General features: G+C 31.9%; 2 protein-coding genes across 3 annotated transcripts; one reads left to right on the plus strand and one right to left on the minus strand.

Annotated features, from left to right (window-relative positions):
• Positions 1-4,100: 4,100 nt before the first annotated feature.
• On the minus strand, positions 4,101-16,661 carry LOC126780785 (protein GPR107). 2 transcript variants are annotated; one of them, XM_050505489.1, is made up of 13 exons: positions 16,621-16,642; positions 16,392-16,520; positions 15,653-15,760; positions 14,898-15,058; positions 11,109-11,239; positions 10,359-10,462; positions 9,884-9,988; positions 9,461-9,744; positions 9,230-9,347; positions 8,109-8,239; positions 7,421-7,562; positions 7,121-7,272; positions 4,101-5,809 (listed from the first exon to the last, which is right to left on the minus strand). In XM_050505489.1, the coding sequence occupies exons 2-13, from the start codon at positions 16,476-16,478 to the stop codon at positions 5,716-5,718; spliced, it is 1,617 nt and encodes a 538-aa protein (XP_050361446.1). In that variant the 5' UTR covers positions 16,479-16,520; positions 16,621-16,642; the 3' UTR covers positions 4,101-5,715. The 2 variants fall into 2 exon arrangements, with proteins under 2 accessions (XP_050361446.1, XP_050361445.1); XM_050505488.1 differs by having other exon boundaries at positions 16,392-16,661.
• Positions 16,662-17,111: 450 nt separating this feature from the next.
• Positions 17,112-22,034, plus strand: LOC126780787 (phosphatidylserine lipase ABHD16A). The gene is made up of 9 exons (XM_050505492.1): positions 17,112-17,400; positions 18,723-18,776; positions 18,862-19,169; positions 19,247-19,407; positions 19,483-19,736; positions 19,997-20,161; positions 20,261-20,445; positions 20,816-21,014; positions 21,146-22,034. Exons 1-9 carry the CDS (start codon positions 17,329-17,331, stop codon positions 21,242-21,244), a joined length of 1,497 nt encoding a protein of 498 aa, XP_050361449.1. The 5' UTR covers positions 17,112-17,328; the 3' UTR covers positions 21,245-22,034.
• The last annotated feature ends 971 nt before the right edge of the window (positions 22,035-23,005 follow it).

Below are 23,005 nucleotides of genomic sequence, written 5' to 3' on the forward strand. Positions count from 1 at the left end.
AATCAGTCGCTTATTACAATGCTTTAAATAATCGTTCATTTTCTAGTTGATGTTTGTTTAGTAAGTACCTTCACAGAAAAAAAAAATTTTTAGTAAAACTCCGAAAGAATTTCCATCGAAGACTATATACGGCAGATTGGAATGTTTGGATCATTGCCAAAAATCTGCCGTTACAATAAAATATCAGAAAACGTTAAAGAAACAACGATACAATGGTATCGAATAGACAATTATTCTCTATTTAAATATTTCATAAGTTTGGTAATATTTCTAAGTCATTACCGTGGATTTTACCATTGCTAGGTTTTGACTTTCGCCCGTGTGGGTGGGTTCCATCCACTCAAAGTTTATTCCAAATTCAATAATACTTATATAGCTGTGTTCCTCTTTGAAGGTTGAATGAGTTGGTAAAATATCTACATATATTAAAGTTATATTTTTTTTCATACATTGCTGATCACTATATTAAAACGCCATCATGGTGGTTCGTCTTCCTTTCTAAAATAAAATCAAAATAAAATTACTTTCACATCATTAAGTAGAAAATTCAACATTAGTAACAAAATATAAAGCAAAAACTATTTATTAGTTTACATTGTTTGAAAATTAATTAAAGATTGCACTTGACCTCTACAATTTTAAGGACTACTTATAAATATAATTCTTATTGTAACTTTATACAAACCGTGACAAACAGCGTCGAACGCACCGTCAACCGTTTAGGCATCAGATAGCATCTTTTTATTTATTATTTATAGTGATACCCAAGATCATCATACGATGACCTTCTAGCGCAGTTACAGCAAAATGTAACCTTTAATTCTAACAGACGTCGATTCACCTTCTACTTGCGTCGGATATTTTTATTGACCATACGGATATTTTTTACTAAGGGCTTGCGATCAGAAAACAATGACCCTTTATAACAACCAACTGCTTGTCAGATTTTATTGGAGAAATTATTATACTCTACATGGTTACACCTGTTTGATTTCATATGCGGCTTTTAGACTTAATGTGGCGATGTCGCACGGTATCCAAAGAGGCGGTCAATGGACTAGCGCGCTTTTCTCCCTTGGACATTCTATTATATGAATGCGGATCATTTTTGGATATGGATACAATGCTCTATAAGCTGACCCGCGGCCTCCATCAGAACGGCTTAAGTGCACCCCCTCTAAGTGTATTCGCACACCGCTTCAACGACGCGGTGCGACCGACTCCACGAGGGACGTTCGCTGCAAAGTTGCCGGCCTTCGAAACCTGGATGAGGTGACAGCTACGAGTCACGTTCCGACTTAAGCAGGTAATGAACGGTCACGTTTGTTGTGGCATATATATGTGTAAAGACGGACGCGAAGCGACTCCCATACCGCACGAAGCGAGACGCCTTCCAGCCTACGCTGGAGAATTAGAAAACTATTTTAACTTTGCGCGTTTAACGAATATGAATTTAGCAGACAGCTGTTTTATTATTATTTTTGGATAAATAAATTAAATCAAAACAAAAGAATTGTCTGTGATTTTTTTTAAAATTGTCATATGTCTGCTTCATTCACACTCAAAGCGTTTTAGAGTTCGTTCATTGCAAATATCCGACTGATGCCGGCATCTAAATAAAAAAATGATTTATTCATTTCTTAGTGCACACTACATAGTCAATTCGATTGGAACGCTTAGCACTTCACAACCGCAATTCATTTAATATAAGACATATTAAAAGATTAATTTAATATAATTATTTTGGTAAGTTTTGATAACCTAACGCGTGGTATCCATGGTTATACATAAAACCAAAGGAAGTATATTTTTTTTATTTTCACTCGAATTTTGTGGTCTTCATAATGCCACCAATTAGACGTGTTAATTTAGGTCGCAGAACTCGCAATATTGAAAGTCAAAGATATATGAGCAAGTCAAAATGACGAGCAATTTACTCCTATTTTGCCCAGCTTAAAACAAAAACTTCTTGAACCAATGTTGAACTGTGAAATATATGCAGACAGAGCTTTCCAGTTTTGCTACTAAGTCAACATGTAGGTATAACTTTAGTATTTTTTTCCAAATAGTATTTCCATTTTCGTTTTGTCACTCTGACTACTGTTATTTAAATTGATGCAGTACCCCCAGAAAATATGAGGAATTTCAATTATATTACAAATACCCGACTGCCATTACTTTGGGTATATATTTATAAAAAATACTTCATAAGACGGTAACAGCAAATTAATAGACCTTTTTGAGGAAGGTCGCATTCAATGTTATGGTTTATATGAGCTATTTGTGAGTTTATCGCTCAATTTGGGTGGTTCGATAGTTCAGAGAACTTGGCAGCGATAATGATTAATGGTGCGTCAAGCATTGAGTAAATGCAAATTTTCGTGTGTGGATCTCAAAAAGAACACCGAAGAACTGAAGGGCACTGTTACCGCTTGAACCGGCCCTTAATCACTTCATAAATCCGAAAATTGTGATTTGAATTATACGTGTATGAGTTCCATGATAAATATAAAACAAAAGTCTTTGTACTATGCAATATGGACTTTAGAAGCCAGGATATCTCTTTGTGATGCGGACTGGTGTTAGCGACAGCTAATAAGATTACAGGAGCTAATTGCAGACGTATGTTTTTAAGAATTCTTATCGTTTAACAACATATAAGAATTCCTTTCTTATATTCTTATAAACAATTGTTTTTATTATGAATGCATTTCAATCATATACTTTTAATTTGCTGATATCGATTTATACATTAAAAAAATAATAAAATGTTTGTCCTTATATTATATTTATTTTGTACCATATTAAGTCATATAATAATATGCACATTTCAAACTAAATATTCATTTTTTAAAAACATTTTCAAAAGAATTTAGAATCAAAATATTATTGATTTTAAATAAAACTACAGGGAATTATATATATATAAGTAAATTAATTTAATTCTTAAGAACAAGTCATTAAAATTAAACAAGCATACGACGTGGAACATATCCAAATAGACCGAAGAGGAAGTGACAAAAAAAAAATATATACGACCTTACAAAACCTAAGTACATTAGTTAGCGGCTGTTTAGTTAATCACAGATTTATCTCTGACTGATATTATTGATTTGACATTTGGACGAAGAAGACAGCATTATGTAACTAATCAGTCGCTAAATAACGTCTATAAGGCCGTTAATTTTTAAATTACTACTAAATAATCACATCATTAAAACGCAGTGAAGATGGTAAATATATTATGTTAGTGTGTGCATTATAATCACCAGTTTGAGTTTCACTAATGTTATCGAGCCATGTTCGACATGCGGGGAGACTGCAGCCCGAAATCAAGAAACGGACAAGTCTGTCAAGTCGCGTTTCGCAGTCGCATATGTGAGTAACATTACTTGAGAATAATATTAATGTTAATATCATTTTAAATGTTGGAATTATTTTTAAGACAAAATTCGAAGATATATTAATTATCTAATAACGTCTCATTAATAATCGTTTCATTGGTTGTTCTTGCCTGTCTGTTAACTCGTAGTGCAATTTACACAAATAACTAGAGAAATAGAAAAATATCAATGATTTTGTTATAGTAGAAATGATTTCTGCTACCCATATAATACCGTACTAAATAATCAACGGTACACACAACATCAAGACATATTTACCTTTCTTTTATACTAACTCAGATATGCTCCTTAACAAAATGATAGAATATCAGCGATCGGTACACTTGGAGCATAATTTTAAAAATTTAGACTTTTAAATGTAGCTTTTAAATATTCACAACAATAAATATATAAACTAATTTCTTCTAAGTATTATAATTATATGATTCATTTTGAAGTTAAATATATTTATTTTAATAAATTAAACACCGTTTATTCCGATCACTGATAGAATTACACATATTATATAGTAGCATGACCCCAAATGAGATATGTCGCACGAATTCTAGATTAACGTACAATATAAATTTATTAAAAAAAATCTAATGGTTTAAAAGTCCACTCGTTCATATTATCCTAGAATAAAAAAAAAAACACTTTATTGTCGAATAGATATAAATTAAATACAACAAATGCGCCCTATATTTTAGTACAAGGTTAGCATTACACAGGCACATTAACGTCTACCAAAATATATAAAAATATATAAGGTCACGAGAATTGACACGTTAAAAAAAAATGAACTTTTTGAGGAGAGGGTTCGGAGCTAACTCCATTATCGACCTTATGATCCAATTCTCGCCTTTTATCTTAAACCAATTACAATACAATTAATGGCATACAAGAAATGTTTATACAATAAAAGTTGTTTTTTCCTTTTTTTTTCATTCCAACAAACCAAAAAAATTAAGAATAACCGTTAATTCATTTAATAACAAAATAATTACAAGGGTGATAATATTATGTGGTTATTACATACCGCGTCAAACTATAAAAAAAAAAATCGCGACTAGACACAACACACGACCCATCCGACCGGAGATATAATTTATATTTTATTATTTGCCAATCATTATTATTTTACAACCTCAGATTAGTGCTTAATTAAGAAACAAGCGCTTTACATTATTTTGTAAAAAAAAAAAAACAATTAAACAAAAAGTATTTTTGAATGTATCCATTTTTAACTCTTTTTTTTTTCAGAGTGTACCTATCATGTGTATGTATACTACTTTATGTCTTAAAGACAATTAGGGTCTGTGTTTCTGTCATTATTGATTTGACATTCGAAAGAAGAACAACTGTTTAAGTATTCACCCGCTAAGAAATGTTTATAATAAGTAAGGAAATTATTATATATTAAGAAATATTTAAGTATATTAAAAAATATATTAACATCGAATTAATCATTATTAACAATTAATCATTAAGTTGATTTAGGTTTGATGAATAAGTAGTTTTTAAATCATTTTTATTTCATAAATATACATATTAATATCCTATATTTAATAATAAATTCCTATTTAAGTTTATGTTTAAAAAGAAAATGTTAATTACAAAAGTATTAGTGGTGTCGTTTATTATTCCAAAGTAATTAAATTCACGATATATATTAGGATGATGAGATTTAAGAATTAGCTTAAATACATTAATATTTACAACCTTGGACCGCCTCTCAGTCAATATTAGTCGTGTCTTAGCAATATTAGTTCAGTCATATTGTTTACTGAAATTAATTTGTAGATTTTTTGTTGAATTTTTTTTTAAAGACTGACGCCCATATACGTTGGCACTACAACTGTCACTTATGCACCGCTAATCGCATGATTTAAGATGTCCCTTGAGCCTGTAATTACACTGGCTCACTCACTACTCAAAACGGAACCGTCAATTCGGTGGTAGAATAGGCCTGTGCGAAAGCCTACAACCTTCAAAAATTGAAAATGATACTGCGATGAGTAGAACATAAATTGCTAACGTGGTGGTAAGTGGTCACATCAGTCAATCAAAATTTGGCTCAGTGAAAGGCATTATCCGTTCTAAAATAATGCCAGTCCACTGCTGGAATTTCAAATTTAACATTTTTACCGCAAAACGTTACTGTTTAATATTAAAAGCCCTACACTGAATCGTATAACTAGTAAAATAACAAACAAAGGAATTATTCACAACTATACACTACATATACATTTCAAAATTATAATATACCTTTGATTGATTAAAACTATGCTTATTTATTTAATTACATACATATAGTTATATAAAGTAGAATTTAATCTGAATTATTATCTTGCATGAGCGGTTGCATGTCCTCTCTCTTCTTTTCCCTGTTGGTCACGCCGTCTAAGACTCCAATATCTGATAAACTGTAAACAATAATCATGTTTATTAATTAAATTTTGAGTATTAATAATTTATGTTAAAAAAATATTTTAATACAACTTAATGCGCATGTTTCAATTATTATATAGTTTAGTAACATTATTTTATCTTCATAATATTGATAGTTAAAAACAAATTGGAATAAATATATATATATACGTATTAGACATTTTTAGACACGGCCATCTGATCCTAAATTAAGCTTGTACTATGGAAACCAGACAACTGATATACTAGATGTACTATTTTTCTTTTGTAAATACATACTTATGTAGATAATTACACCCAGAATCAGGACAAACAGGCATGTTCATGCACACAAATATCTGTCCTGGTAGGGAATCAAACCCACAACCTTCAGCGTGAAAGGCAAGCATCCACCAACCACGCCAACTGGCTCGTCTAATAATAATATTTATATAATAATAATCAATATTTATATAGCTGTACCTAAATATACTGAAAAGCTTGTGGAAAAGAAACGGCATATATCAGTCCAATTTAAAAAAAAAAATGCGTTAGATTACAAGTTTATTTAAAGGACAGTTAAAAGGCGTTTTTGGGCGCATCTGCCATTGAGGAGGGTTTGCCCATACTCGCAAACAAAGGCCCCCAGTTACCACAGGGAGCTTTGGCGCACCTTGGGAGAGGCCTATGTTCAGCAGTGGACAATGATTGGCTGTTGATGTAAAAGGTGTTTCTCTTCAAACTGATAAATCTCAACAAAAGCATTGTCTATGACTGTGCATTGGTCTATTATTTATATCGTATCTTTCTATTATTTTTAACCTAGTTAGTAGTTTGAAGAGCCTACATGTTTTTATTTTCAGGTATTATGACAATGACCATTCAGGATTAAACGTTACATAACTTCATATGTTAACCATAAAGGTAGAAAATGATGTCCTGTATGAAACATATAATATATCTCGCGGATTCAAATGGATTGCCATCTTAATGGCCGTCATTGTCGTCCAACATGTTGATTTTATTAAATCAGTCAGTGCGCACGTCCGACGCTAGCGTTGTCCTGAGAGCAAGAGACCAAGAGTGTCACTAGACAAACGATCACACTCACTACTGCCAGATACACCACTACATTTCCATACTTCCATCAGTCGGCTGCACAATAAAATATGCACCCGTCTTATATTTTCACAACTTGACGTCTGACAACCGACCAACCTATATGACATATCACGTAGTGTTGCTATTCTAATAAGTGACGTCGTATATCCGCTTAAATTTATTATCTCTGACATATATATAAGTTTGTGATGGTGCAGTGTCCTCACACTTTGGGCTCGACATCGTCCAGGTGCGTCGGTGTGAAGTACGGGTTAGCGGCAGCCGGTCTGAACTTGTACCCCGTCATCACAAAGAACACGAAGGTGGCCATCTCGCGGAACATCTCGTCTATCCACGAGTATTGGAATGGTACCGTGTTCTGTAACAATTCAATTATAAAAACTATAATTAAATATAATTATATAAATTTAAAGTTATTTAGTGTTTTTAGGTTTATTCTATTTCCGCGATTAAAAGAACTAACTATTGGGTTTATTTAAAAAAATATTCATCCCTTCCATTCTTACCTCCAAAATGGTAACAATGATCCTAGTAAAGTATATGTAGCAAAGAATCATCACATAGAAGTGCCGGAACAGTTTCAATTTCCGAAGATTGACAGCCGCTTTACCGTCGGTCGTGGAAGAATCCTCTAGGTGATGTATCGACCTGCGAATTTATTCAGAGTAAAACATTATTGTTAGGGCGTAAGGAGTGATTAATAAGTCGTACAACACAATATCTATCGGCGGTGGTGACCACTTACCATCAGGTGGCCCATATGCTCGTCCGCCTTCCTATTATTTAAAAAAAAAATGTTATTTTCACCAATTGGCTGTATCCTTGAGCGATCCTGTCCTATCTTAATCAATCTTTGGATACAATAAAGTTTATTATTAAAGTAAGTGTACTTAAAGCCGAAAGGGCCCAGTGGTTAGAACACCTGAACCTTAACCGATTTTAGTTTAAGGGTTCAGGCCCATGCAAGCAATAAGGAATCACTATGTGCTTAATTTGGTTTTATAATTCATATCATGCTTAGCGGTGCAAGAAAACATCGTGAGGACAACTGCATGTGGAGGGTTAGGTTAGGTTAGAAAAATAATAGGGTGCTTGCACACATGCTTGCACTACAACATATTTCGTGAACTAGTTGGCTAGCCCTTGAGATCGGCCGTTTTTAAATATTGCGTATATTCTATCAACAACTCTAACCAGACGACGGGGAACATGATGGCGCCGCAGCAAAGCATGTCGACGAATATAAACAGTATGCGCCAAGCGTTGTGTTCTGCGGCTCCTTCTTCGCTCTCCGCTATTATTATCTCTGCCACGTTAGCCACGACCTGACAACAAAATATTACATTATTTTTTAATTAAAAACAGATTGGCAAGAAGCCACCTGATGGTAAGTAGCCACCACCGGCCATAAACATTGGCGATGTAAGAAATATTAAAAATCACTTAAACGTCAATGCGCCATCTAGCTTGGGAACAATGTCGCTCGTGCCTATAGTTACACTGGCTCATTTGCCCTTCAAACCGGAACAGAACAATACTAACTATTGCTGTTTGGCGGTAGAATATGTAATTAGTAGATCGTATCGACACAAACGGCTTGCTCAAAGCCCTACCGCCAAATAAAATGTCTGTTTTTCATAGGTACACTAGTGTTTTTGTTTATTACGATCAAAACAAAACAACTGTACTTAATAATATTTTTTATTAAAACGTTTGACACCCAATCCAAGAGTGTGTTTAATATTGCATTAAAGATTTGTATAATTTGAGATAAAATTAAGTTATTGAACTAGTTCATTTAATGACAACCAGTAAACCTATGGCCAACCACAATATAATTTATTTCCCCTCTTAATTAACAAATATATTTATAATATTCTACTTAAGCTTCAGTAAAGTAAATATATAATAAGAATTTTTTAGAAGAATCGCAGTCATTCGTTAAATAATTTCGTCCGTATTGTCGTACGGACAAAACGAATGAGATGGCTTTGTGTTGCTATTGTAAAAATTAACAATTACAATAAATTGAGAAAAAATAATACAATTTAAATGTAAAGGTGATAGTTATTATTAATAATAAGAATAATAATAATAATGGGCGCACTAGGGCGCACTGGTAGTTCTAGGCGCCGGCGTCTCCTACATACCCACACTCGTATGTCCTACATACGAAACGCGTTAATGCTTTTTTCCAACGAGTTTAAAAAAAAGGCTGTTACTATATAAAATATATATATTTTATATATATATATATATATATATATATATATATGTATATGTATAAATAATAAATATATACCTATTATAATTACCTGCAATGGAATAACAATCATGAAAATTTTCTTATCTCTGTCAGCGAGGATGTGCTTTATGAAGTTCCACCCAGTTCCCACGAGCACTATCGTAACAAACAATACCGCTCCCTTTAACCTAAAAACAGTTTATTTATTATTTTTACAAAATCATTACAAAGGTTAAACAAAAAAAAGTAACGAAAACTAAATTAATATATTTTTTTAAATTGATAAAGTCAAAATACTCACAAATGCGTTATATAGTAGAGTATAGCCCATGCGGTTACATGTTCTCCCCTCGTCTGAATGAAATGGTAATTGATCCCATGGAAAGCCAGTGACATGGCCTTCAAGTACACCAAGACACACATGATGATGTGTATCCGGTACACTGTGTGCCGGCTCGTTTTTAAGATGAATGTCCAGAAGCCGGCGCTCAGTAAGAATATAAGTGACATCATGCTGTACAGGGCCGGGAGCGGCATCTCGCCAGCCGACAGGAAATTGCCATCGTTGCTCTCATATATTTCAATCTTTAAAGTAAATAATATAATATATATTTATTTAAATTTTATTTGTTTCTCTGTGTTTGAACATTTATATATCTTTTACTACTTATTACTTTATCTAAACAAATTATAACATAGGACAAATACACAAAAGGTAACTCACCATCACGTTAATAGGCGGAGGATTGTTGACGTCTTCGCGGGGGCAGTTGTGAAAGTACAGGTTGTAGAGACCTTCCTCTTTCTCCGACGCCACGTACATTGCGAACTATAAAATTAACTTTGATAAAAATATCGCACTGAATATTTCAACTTATAAAATTAATTAAAAAAGAATGTCTGTATGTTTGTCTGCTATGTGTACCTTATTCATCCAATTGTGATGAAACTTGGTGATGTGTTCTGCGTACAGGATTTTTTTAAATTAAGTGTAGCTAGCTAGCTAGACCAACTAGCTTAGTTATAGCGCCGCAGATGCGGTCCTTAAATTTCAAATTTCAAAAAACTACCGTGCCTCGGAATGTAGTTGCACAATACAATTGTCAAAGGTACTTTGAATAGATGCTACCATAGAGCGAACAATTATTCGTCTATTTGTCTACTTACTAGTTACTATAGATATATACGTTGAAACTCACACTTGTATTGTAGTAGTCGAAACCATTGCGCGTTTCCTTTGTGATTGGAAGGACAGCGTAAGAGCACTGCGGGCCCAATGTATCCTCTCCAGTGTCAACTGACGCTAAACAAGTTTAATTTTTATTCATTAATATTATATTTATAATATATATTATAATTATATATATATACTAATATTATAAATGCGAAAAATAACTCTGACTGTCTGTTATGCTTTCACGGCTAAAGTACTGAACCAATGTTGATGAAGTTGCTTGAAAAAAGCTTGAACATCAAGAAGACAAAGACTACTCTTCTTTATACCTAACACCTACGCGTTTGTAACACGCAGGCGAAGCCGCGAGCGAAAACTAGTACTTCCTACATGAAAAGAAATTGCTTGTATATTTTAAAATTTATTAAAATGTTATAATATTATTATATTATAATATAATATGTTCCAATGATATTAGACGAGGAAATAAATGCATTTATATTTAATATCCTTGTATGACAATTTATTATTCATACGTACAAGAATAATAAAGTAAGGTCAAAATAAATGGGCACCAATTTAAATTTATAATTTTCTGAATGTGTTAGTTATGACTGATTATATTTTTGTGATAATCTGTCTAGAACATTTGCAATTTAAAGCATCCTACGTGTTCTTTTTTGTTATTATCTTGAGTTACAAGGTCAAAAGGATAAAGGTCATGCCTTACCTATCACTTACAAATATTGAATGAATTTAACAAGAACATTATTACCATCAATTGATCTTCGCCGTCTGTTCACGAACATGTATTGCGATTGTCTCTTCGTCCGGTCAATAGGTATCATCGAACGGTTCTGGTAGAGATGCAGCGCTGTCACTTCACCTTCACAAGTTATATTCAACCTGTAAGAAATATCATTACCGTATTTTTATTTATTTCTAATTACTCGACGGACTCGCAAATGGTCCATTCATTGTAAATGGTCAACACCGCCCATAGATATCTTCTTACATCGCGAGTGCGCTAACGACTTTGGAAGCTAACAAGTTATGTCCCTAGTGCCTGTAATTATGCTGGTTCCCGAATCCTTCAAACTGCAACACAGCGCTAAGTGATGCTAGCGAGCTGTTGAGAGAATAGGTGATGAGTTTGTGGTACCCACCCAGTCAGACACAAAGCCCAAATCAATCGTTTATAGTCATTTTACAATGTAACATTAAAATTATTTTCATATTTTAATGTATTAGTTACCATTCATCTATTATACAAAGTTCGTTTTTTTTTTTATATGCCCCGGGATGGCAAATGACTCTACTCCACCTGATGGTAAGTGGTAGTAGAGTCCAAACGCGACGACGGCCAGTACAGTCGGGAAGAATGTTCTGTACTAGCCGTCACCGTCTTGCCGGCCCGCAAGATACCTCTTCACGCCTCGTTTGAAGGAACCCGGGTTGTAAGAGGAGGGGAAAAGGGAATAATAGATAGATACATAATAATGTGTTGTATCGATTATGGCTCGATTCTCAAGGCTTCTTATTTATAAGATGATAGTCACAAGGTGCATCAATATTTCATCATTGTCTATAGATTTCTTGGTATCGAAGAAATATAATTTTCGCTTTGTATAATTTCTATTATATTTTATTAAAAATATAAGACATGTAAATGAACACAACAATAAATACAATTTATAAGATAACTTAAATACATTCACAGTTCGAAGTTATTAATTTAAATATATTTAATAAAGAAGTCAGTTTATCTTAAAACTTCTTACTAATAAACCAAAAACGTAACATTGAAATGACAATCGCTGAGCTATTTATTTCTACTTAAACATAGTCATTTTATCGCTTAGCAATGATAATAAAATGATAATACAATTTATTTTATTTATTTTTTCAATCATTTTCATTTTACAAAGTGGTAATTATTGTTTGATATAGGATTCAGGCAAAACTACAAATCGGATAGACTTAAAACTTTTATACTATAATAATATGCTTATTATTTAAGGTGAAGGACAATACTATAGTCCAGAAAAAAATATGCAACATATTTCGCTCCGCCCATTTCGCTTATAATTAACAAGAATACTTTACAGAACTCTAAAATACATATAACAGAAAATAAAGCATCTTTGTTAAATAAAAAAAGTATATAGAGACCTGCCCGAGGATTTAAGTAATCTGTGTTCATTTCAGTTCCCTTGACAACGTGTGTGCAATATTTCATGATGATCAGTTCAGTAGTTAAGACGAAAAAGCGTAACAAACAAACCTACTTTCGCATTTAGTAATATTCGAACACCGTTAAATCTTTTACGATATTTCATTATTTCTATAGTTTGATTCTGATCTTAGCGGACACCGCAGTAGGTAAACTTCGCTAAAGTTGCTATGACCCTTGGCTCGGGTGTTCCTTAAGGCTGTCCCTTCTGTTATTTTTTAATACGACGTTGTGGCGATCACTTTAGTGACGTGTATATTTAGTCTGCTACCGCCAATATTAACGAAGGACTTAAAAGGACTTTCGATTCTCCAGGGTGTTTCGAGCCATAATTGGACCGTGTTGTGCAGAAATGTTACAACGCACAGAAACATAAAATCTATGTCTTCATTTCATGATGTATTTCATTTTTATGTAAATAATTAATTGGCAAGTAAGACGAAAATAATCTGCTAATTCCCGCTATCGTAATGCAATTAAAGCACTTTTGAATAAAACTGAGTGACAACAAAGTTCCTCAACTTGAGGCATGTTTCAAGTTGAACTAAAGTATGACATATATTTTACTCTTATATCTGGTTTAATTATCTTCGAGAACGTTACATTTTCTTGCATCCGTTGCATGCTTATTGACGTTCTTATGTGCAAATTCTATTGTGTATGATATACTCTTTTTTACTTCTAATACTACCCATTTATATACAAAATACTTTATTGCACAGTATCCCTTTACCACATAATACAGAGACAACATGATCTACTTTTACTTTAGTGGTGGTAGAGCTTTGTGCAAGTTCGTCTGGGTAGGTACCACTCACTCATCAGATATTCTACCGCAAAACAGCAGTACTTGGTATTGTTGTGTTCTGGTTTGAAGGGTGAGCGAGCCAGTGTAATTACAGGCACAAAGGACATAACATCTTAGTTCCCAAGGTTGGTGGCACATTGGTGATGTAAACGATGGTTGACATTTCTTACAGTGCCAATGTCTAAGGGCGTTGGTGAACACTTACCATCAAGTGGCCCATATGCTCGTCCGCCTACCTATGCTATAAAAAAAAATCTGCTAACCTAAACCACACTAGCAAGTCTATTCTCATATTCGAAAAAGTAGAACGAACATTTTCTAATATTGTCTTACTTATATAACATGTATATTTCAATTATGTACAGTAATTTGTGCTTTTAATATATATTTAAATTATATAAGAATATTGTTGTGCATATTTTTACTAATTTAAATGAACATATGTACACCTCATCCTCCTCTCTAAAGATATTTTTTATGTGTTTAATATTTATGATAGTGATGATAATAACACAGATTAAATAAAATAATTAGTTTTTAAGTCATATTTATTTAAATAAATATGGTCTAGTAATTCCGTAGAATGTTGAATAAATAATTGATAAAGTGGGCTTTATTGAAGTAGTAGAAGTATAGCACTGAGCAAGGGCGGAAATATCGCTTTGCATGATCACATAACCTATAGTTTAACCTGTTGCTGTAACTTTCATATTGTAATAGGTCTGTGTGTATGAATATGTTGTGTTTTTTTTTTTATTATGATGAACAGGAATTACAGTCTAAGCAAATAAGACTAAAACTTTAACAGATAAACTAAATATTTGTATGAATATTTGTAGATATCTAAATGCTACAGCATATTTTTATTTTTAACAGATAAGTGATAGTAAACAATTCTTAGTTTAAAAACATGTTAAGAAATAATTTATAACTTCACCTTGATTAATATTTAGTACTGATTTGTGTATTATGTATATATTCTATACCATATAAAACATAAATACCACAAGCACTTTGCAATTCGGCCTAAGGCGAAAGGAGGATAATGTAATAAGCACAGTAAAAGTAGATAGTGGGCGTAGCTCTTCATACATTTTTATAATTTGCAAAATTAACATTTTTGAATAAATTTCGCAACTAATTTATAATTATTTAGCTAAATTATTAAACATTTCGCACTGCCAATATTTCAGTACTTATTAATATTTTTTGTATGTTGAGGACTGTAAGTATGTTATCACAAAAAGTATTATAAGGTTTTTTCACAACTCCCCTAAATTAGGATAAACTGATAGTTGTTTTGCTTCTGTTAATATCTACATCTAAAACAAATTAAATGCACATAAATCCGTGGAGCACAGCTAGAAATTTCATAAAAAATAAACATTTTACTCTATTAATATCTACATATTTTTTTCATAAATGTGCACGATCAAGATTTGTGTTAATAACACTAAACCTTACGAATTATTTAATAATAATATTTTATTATCAAAAATATTATAACAAATATTATATAATACCTTAGATTTTTAAAGTCCATTTTCAAGAAAACAATAGCCGGATGATGCGGTGAAAGAAGTGTGCTGCTCTTCTCCACTCCTTTCAGAATACATGTATCTGAATGCACTTCCAAATATGGATTTATAGCATCGTTTACTGTTCTATCCAGGGTAAAACCGTACTGCAAAATATTATAAAACATGTATGTCATATTCTGGAAAGACTTTAGATTTCTTTATCACGTAGTTTACTTGAATTTAAAACAGATTCCAAAATTAATGGACGAGAAAAAAGAACAAAACTAGACATATAAGGTGCACATTATAATAAGCAACTATGAAAGTGAATTATTTATATTATTTTATAAATGGTAATATTTATATAAATAATAAATGTAAAAAGATCAATCAGAACAATGCTAGAAACAATTCAGTACAGTACAGTAACAGCCTGTTAATGTCCCACTGCTGGGCTAAGGCCTCCTCTCCCTTTTTTAAGGAGAAGGTTTGGAGCTTATTCCACCACGCTGCTCCAATGCGGGTTGGTGGAATACACATGTGGCAGAATTTCGATGAAATTAGACACATGCAGGTTTCCTCACGATGTTTTCCTTCACCGAAAAGCACGAGATGAATTATAACAGAAATTAAGCACATGAAAATTCAGAGGTGCTTGCCCGGGTTTGAACCCACGTTCATCGGTTAAGATTCACGCGTTCTTACCACTGGGCCATCTCGACTTCTCTCGAATTTAATTTTAAAATAGATATATATACCTCGCCCACAGGTCCTGATGGTAACATGAAATTAATCATATGTACTTCCAAAATTCCCCCTCGGAAGAATCCAAAAGTTGTGAGGTCAACATAGTGACGTTCATCATCCTGAAAACAAGTTGAGAAAAATGCAACTTCACATTTGGGTTGAGAATTTTGTATGTAATTCTTAAGACATTTCACTGGCTAATATTTTTATTATGACAACAATAAGACAAAATTATTTTCAATTTAAAATTTTTCAAATTAAATTTTAATATGTCTCTAATAAAAATGATTTTGTAAAACCATACTATATGGTAAAGCTCATTATTTCAAGAGCAATAAAACTAATGTATTAATTATATAAATATCCTCTAATTATAGTAATTCATACTTATATAATTAAATAATAATTTGATTATCTAATATTTCATTTCATCTGATTGTAAAAATTATAAGCACGACCACATAATTAATTAGATTTTATAATAAACTTTTTTTGATTAACATGCTTCCTGTGACAACATTTGTTTACAGATATTTTATCAAAAGAGAACAGGATGCATATACTTTGCTTTATGGTATTTTTGTTTTAATAACAATTGATGTCTGGCTTCAATATGTTTAACATTGTACCAAAAACAAATTGGAAGAGAAATATAAATAGGGGAAAAAATAATAATAGCCAAACTTAATATGATAAGTTTTCTTATACATGATAAATAACGATTATTTAAGGACATTCATTAATATTCACCGTAAGAGGCAGCTTATGTATTCTGGAAGTAACAGTCGACGCAATTACCAGGATTGCAAATAAAGACTTTGCCACCATCGCAATCATATTTCATGACTACTCACTAACACCAAATAAATGTCTCAAACTCTGTCAAACGTAAAATTTACATACGCTGTAGTTTTTACTATTTAAACATAATGACGACAATTATTAAAAAAAAAACAAAAGTACAATGTATTACATATACCTACAATGAATCTGAACTCAGATTCACAGTCACAACCTACAGTCAGAACTTGACAGAATTCTGATACTCTGTAACTCTTTACTCATAGTACAGATAAATAATATTATAATGATGATGACAAGAGACAACATTAAAGATAGGGTAACGTTATTTAATTAATTTAATTAATCATGTATACTTAATAATAATTAATATTTATAAACAAGCACGTTGATATTAATCGTCGTTGTGATAAAAAATAGGTGTTGATATCAAAATAAACATTTGTTAACCGTTGTTAACCTATAAATATAACTTACAAATCATTAGATATTGAAAAAATAAATAAAATGTGAAAAAATAACATAACAATAAATATCCATGTACATATGTAACGGCACGCCTCTTCATACAGTCATAAGCAATCATTCTTATATACATGTATTGATTATTTATTTATGGAACCATAGACTATTGAATCAGTAATTCAGTATTTCAACACAACTCCGAGATCTCAACGCCCCGGTACACTGTATAATTTGTAAAAATTTTGCTCAAGTTGTGCAAAAATAATTATTATTCTTACAAATAATTATAAATGTGCTAAATTATCCTTAAATGAAACTTTAGTATCATTTAAAAAGTTAATCCAAAAAAAAAACTGGTGTCGCGTTTTTAACCGCACTAGCGGTACTTTTTGATTATAAATTTATTAAAAAAGCAAAGAAAATGTTTAATTTAGTGATGAGATGTTTCTTTTCACCTCGTCTCTTCAGAATCTATGGACAAGGACCAGACGGAGTAAGTAAACCAACAAAATAAGTAATTTGTCTAATTAATTTATCGCCGTCTAATCTTGAAATTGGTATATTTTTATATAATTAACTATAATTATAAGTAATATTAATATTTTTTGTTGAAACACAAGTGGGTGTAGGGAGGAGTTTGATATCAAACTATTATTAGATGACCCCTGACATAAGTTATTGATTTTCACCCCCGGCTCTCTCCCCAACCCACTCCCTTAGCCAATCATACATTTGGGCTTGGTCCTTGCAAATAACACGTATACTATATATGAAAATAACAAAAAATATTAATAACAATAGAAATTTATTATAATATTTATTAATACTAGTTATCCTATTATATGTTATGAGCTGTTATTGTAATGTACCTTTCTTCTATTTTATTCTTTTATTTGAAAAAATAAAAGAATACAATAATATTACAAACCTGAAATGTATGCCTTGTTATTTACAATTTTAAATTCAAGAGACTATAACTACCAAGAAGAAACAATGATATAATAATTTTCAAAAATGTAATATCAGATTAAGTTATTAAAAAAGCAAAATATCATCAAGTCTCAAAATAAGTAATTGCCAATGCATTTAATTATATTTTTATTTAATTTTATCTATGGCATGATGTTTGTAATTATAATACAAAATATTTTGCTCCTAATTTTTTAATCCAATTCTGAAATAATAATAGCAGAATGTTAAAAAGACTGGATTCATTTACCTTACCATACCTAATAGAAATTAAGGTTTTCATGATATTTTTTAAAGTAATGAAGTATAAATAAATATTACAATTGGTACTAAGGCAAGCTATCAATTTGAGGAGAACATAGACCAACTGGCTTATTTACAACAATATGTATTTAGTCTTGTATTCACTAAAAATTTCATGATACTTTTTTAGTACCATTTACCATATTTTAGTGAATCAATGCCATAGGATCATCCTTATTGCAAATATATGTAAGAAATATGTTATATGTTATTAATAAAAATATATAGTAAATTAATTGTTATCTAATTTGGAGTATATAATATCACCAATCTATCTCTGACTATTAAGAAATTAATGTCTCTATAGTATATTTTTTTTTTATTGTTAGTTAATACAGTTTCAAAAACCATTTTATTTAATTTTTACATTGACTAATTGATTAATACAAGACATTTTATTATTCACTATATAAGTATAGAATTCTTTCAACTCATTGTTATAATTTATATAGTTAGTCTCAGGATTATATTAAATTGACCTATACATCTAGACATTTACTTAACCCTGCAATGGCATACAGTAATGGAATGAATCTTTTACAGAGTGTCTATGAACCATATGGGCCTGAGAAAGTTGCCAACAAAATTTTATCAACCGTAAGATAATTTTATTCTTTAGTATATTATATTTAGCTTGAGCTTGTTTATTTCAAGCATATTGTAATTATCTATCCTTTTTCAGGCACAAACAGTATTCAATTATAGCATTTATGCATCACCATTTATATGCATGTATATTTTTAAAAGAGGATTCTTCTCATGGGATGAGGCACGGTTCCTCTCCTGTGCATTTGCCGGCCTTGGATGCTTTTTTGCTTTTACTTATTTTTTGAGAGCTATTGGGAGAGCATGTAATCCAGAATATATTGATTTTTTGAATAATCTCAACACACCAAGTGACGATCAAAGAGCGTATTTAGAAAGGATCAGGAAATATGATTTTGAATTTTATGCTTGGGCTCCTACATTTACAATGGAACAAATACCAAGGTGATAAATTTGATCATAATTGTAATATTTATATTTAGAATGAATAGTGTGGTAAAATGCTAAATTCCTTTTTTCAGTTCAACTTGGCTTGATAACAAACCATTCAGTAACTGCGCTAATCCAGAATTACCATATTATCAGAGAGTCACTATACAGATACTAGCATTTATTGCTTTACATACATTTGCACTACGGCTCATCTACCCAGGCATGCTTAACTTCATTGGAAACATGTTGTGTAAGTCAATCACATGATTAAATCACATTATTACTTTACCTACTATTTTATTATTGTTTTATAATATTATTTTAGGGCAATCCCTTACTGATGGGCGGGCTTATCTTGTTGAGACATATAATGGAAAGAGAGCGAAAATAATAACATCTGATGGCAATTCCATTGATACAATGTTCGTCGATAATAGGCTTGATACTCCGAAAGGCAATATACTTGTCATTTGTAGTGAAGGAAATTCTGGCTTTTGTGAAATTGGCATTATGACAACACCAATTAAAGCTGGGTATTCTGCATTAGGATGGAATCATCCAGGATTTGCTGGAAGCACTGTAAGTTTTAAATATGAACATGTACAGTAAGATTTATTTCTGTATTGTGTAGACTTAGATTATATAGATTTTACTGAAGATACGAGGAATCATAATATATTAGAGGATAATAAGGACCCATACTAATATATCAATTTATATAATCTTATGATAGAAGAAGAAAGAAAACCTATGAAAAATCTTTTTCTTGATTGAAAAAAATATGAAACCATCACTTCTTACGACATTATTATTTGTTTACTTCATAAAATTTATTTTAGGGTTCACCATATCCTCGCCAAGAACAAAATGCTATTGATGCTGTTATACAGTATGCCATTAACGATCTGGAATTTGGGGTTGAAGAAATTGTATTATATGGCTGGAGTATTGGAGGTTATACAACTACATGGGCAGCCGTTAACTATCCGGATATCAAAGGAATTGTAAATATAAACAGTTTTAGCACTCAGTATTATAAAATATCTGTTTAAAATGTTGTTAGAAAAACTTATTCATACAAAATATTAATACAAATTCTTTAGATTTTAGATGCGTGTTTTGACGACCTGCTGCCCTTGGCTCAAAATCAGATGCCCAAGTCTTGGACCCTACTTGTAAAGGAAGTTGTACGATCTTTTGTAAACCTGAATTTAGCTGAAATACTGCCTAAATATTCTGGACCTGTGCAGCTAGTGCGACGGACTGAAGATGAAGTTATTTGTATTAAGTATGTTTTTTAACTTGAATAAAAAATGTATGTGATAGTTTAGATTGGTTGCAAGCGGAGGTGGCCTTGTGGTCAGAACGAGTGAATCTTAACCGATGATCGTGTGTTTAAATCCAGGCAAGCACCACTGAATTTTCATGTGCTTAATTTGTGTTTATAATTCATCTCGTGCTTGAGGGTGAAGGAAAACCTGCATGTGTCTAATTTCACTAAAATTCTGCCACATGTGTATTCCACCAACCTGCATTGGAGCAGCGTGGTGGAATAAGCTCCAAACCTTTTCCTCAAAAGGGAGAGGAGGCCTTAACCCAGCAGTATTAACAGGATGGTACTACTGTTATTGGTTTTCTATTCTATTTTAAATTTTTAGGGAAAACCAACTGGCATCAAATCGTGGAAATTTTCTGCTAATTGCGATATTGCAACAACGTCACCCGGAGCTATTCGAAGAAGAATCGGATAAACCTGTTATGGACGTTCTTCAAGCATGTGTTGCTTTATCAGATCAACAACGTATTGTCATGTCCTGCGGAGAACTACCTGAGATCAAGCGAAAAATTCTACCAATGGTATGTTATTAAAATTTCACAATTTAGATTTTTGATATATCCTAAGATACTAAATAATCCTAAAATACTAAAATATAAATGATATAGTGAGTTGACTGAACAATAAGAATATATATATATTTTTTTTTTAGATCTCCAGGTACATGCGTGATTTTCGATCAACCCATTGCGCCCCGTTGCCAGAGGATCTGTTTACATCAATAATGGAAACAATTATTAATGATAATTAATAATGTGTATTCCTGCAGCTCTTACTAGTACTATTGTAATAGGGGTGACATATTAAATAGCTGTGGCTTGATGCTAAAAAGGCCAATGTATATTTTTGAGTAAAATGTAAACATTTTGGCATTTGCCAAAATATTTAAAAATAATTATCTTGTTCTGTTCACTGTTTCTGATATAATTTGACCAAAAGAAATTAATGTTAGACTTTTAGCACCAGGCCACATGTAATTTGGAAATATTGTGCTAAATTCATTATTCATTGCAGAAATATTATAGGTAATAGTCAGATATCTCAAATATTACAATGTTAATCACTTCCTCTATATGCTTAATAATAAATATTACCATATTAATAAAAAAATAAAAGATATTCTCTATCTCACTATTCTACTAGTAAAAATATTTACTGTTAGAATTAGGATTGATGTGTAGTACTCAATTTTTGTCATTCAATGTTTAATCAATGTGGATAATGAATATGCAGTAGATATTTGTCCTGAATGTGAATTTTAATGATAATATATTAATCATCTAAATGTCTCCTTGCTCTATTACTTATGTAATTGATTACATTAATTGATATTGGTTTTGTTGGTGCGGAGAACTTAAGAATAACAATTATTTGCTCATTGGTATAACATACCTATTTATTATGAAGTTATCCTGAAAACCATTAGGTTTTGTTGTTATTATTTCCAAGTTACTAAAGTATATATCTACATCTATTTAGTAAATGTACTATTTTAATACTATTTATTGTATTTTTGTCGTGGTATAAGAATAAATAAAATATACTACAATTCAAATATGTGTTATTTCTTGTTTATAAACTAGCTCTTCGTTCTAGGTTCGCACGAGTAAAATTATGATATAAATTTACATTTATATCATAATACATATAACTTGGTTTATGTATATGAGGTGCTCACCAGTAAAGTTCTCACAGTCGGCCTGGTTTTATCCATCATCTTTAACAATCATTGTCATAACATTAAGGTTGAAGATATATTTCATCTCAAACCTTATAAGTGACTTCTTTGAATACATTGCAAGAACTTAAATATATAAAAAATATGTATTCATATGTCACATGTCATTCAATACAAAATGTAAATAGAATTGTTAACTTAAAAATTTGTATTTTTATTCGGGGCTTCGCCAGGTTCCTTTGGGGCTTTTTTCTGAAATAATCCCTGAGCCTCGAGGAAGTTGTTGAAGATGTTCGTCCAGCCGCAGAGAGCGTCCATTATACGTGGCCAGGAGTAGTCGCCGTTTGTGGTACCCTGCCGTAGCCCGGGGATTCTTAGCACCCCCCACCGCACCTGGCCGCGGTACCGGCCATGGTACCGAGGCCAGGAATAGTGCGATTACCGGGAATTGGGGGCCGTGAATTTGTGTCGTCGCGCATGGGTAGGGGGGGTATTTGCCTTAGTCACTGCGCTTTGGCTGGAATCTTTCACTAATAGCGCTGCTGCCCGCTATCAGGATTTGCATATTCGGATTCCAGCATTTGTGTAGTTATACCGCCATGATTTCGGTCGCCAGAGCCTCGTTCGTTGATTAGCAGGTTGTACCACGAGCAGGTGAGGTTGACGGTAGGAAGCCTAGGTTGTTGTCGACTCCCCTTACATCCCATTTTTTATTTATGTCATAATAAAAATATATTAAACTATGCTTTAATTAGAGTTAAATAATAATAAGTCCTAAACTTGCTTGTGTTATCTTCAGGCAAAATAGCCTTATACTTTAAAGATATGAAAAAT

Source organism: Nymphalis io, chromosome Z (assembly GCF_905147045.1).
Source record: "Nymphalis io chromosome Z, ilAglIoxx1.1, whole genome shotgun sequence".
Classification (NCBI taxonomy): domain Eukaryota; kingdom Metazoa; phylum Arthropoda; class Insecta; order Lepidoptera; family Nymphalidae; genus Nymphalis; species Nymphalis io.

Excerpts from the sequence above, each read along its gene's own strand:
- LOC126780785 (XM_050505488.1), bottom strand. The coding sequence starts at position 16,478 with ATGATTGCGATGGTGGCAAAGTCTTTATTTGCAATCCTGGTAATTGCG. Across the intron at positions 15,761-16,391 it reads TACATAAGCTGCCTCTTACG|GATGATGAACGTCACTATGT; the intron begins GTGAATATTAAT and ends ACTTGTTTTCAG. Across the intron at positions 7,273-7,420 it reads TCATTGTTACCATTTTGGAG|AACACGGTACCATTCCAATA; the intron begins GTAAGAATGGAA and ends GAATTGTTACAG.
- LOC126780787 (XM_050505492.1), top strand. The coding sequence starts at position 17,329 with ATGTTTAATTTAGTGATGAGATGTTTCTTTTCACCTCGTCTCTTCAGA. Across the intron at positions 17,401-18,722 it reads ATGGACAAGGACCAGACGGA|AGTGTCTATGAACCATATGG; the intron begins GTAAGTAAACCA and ends AATCTTTTACAG. Across the intron at positions 20,446-20,815 it reads GATGAAGTTATTTGTATTAA|GGAAAACCAACTGGCATCAA; the intron begins GTATGTTTTTTA and ends TTAAATTTTTAG.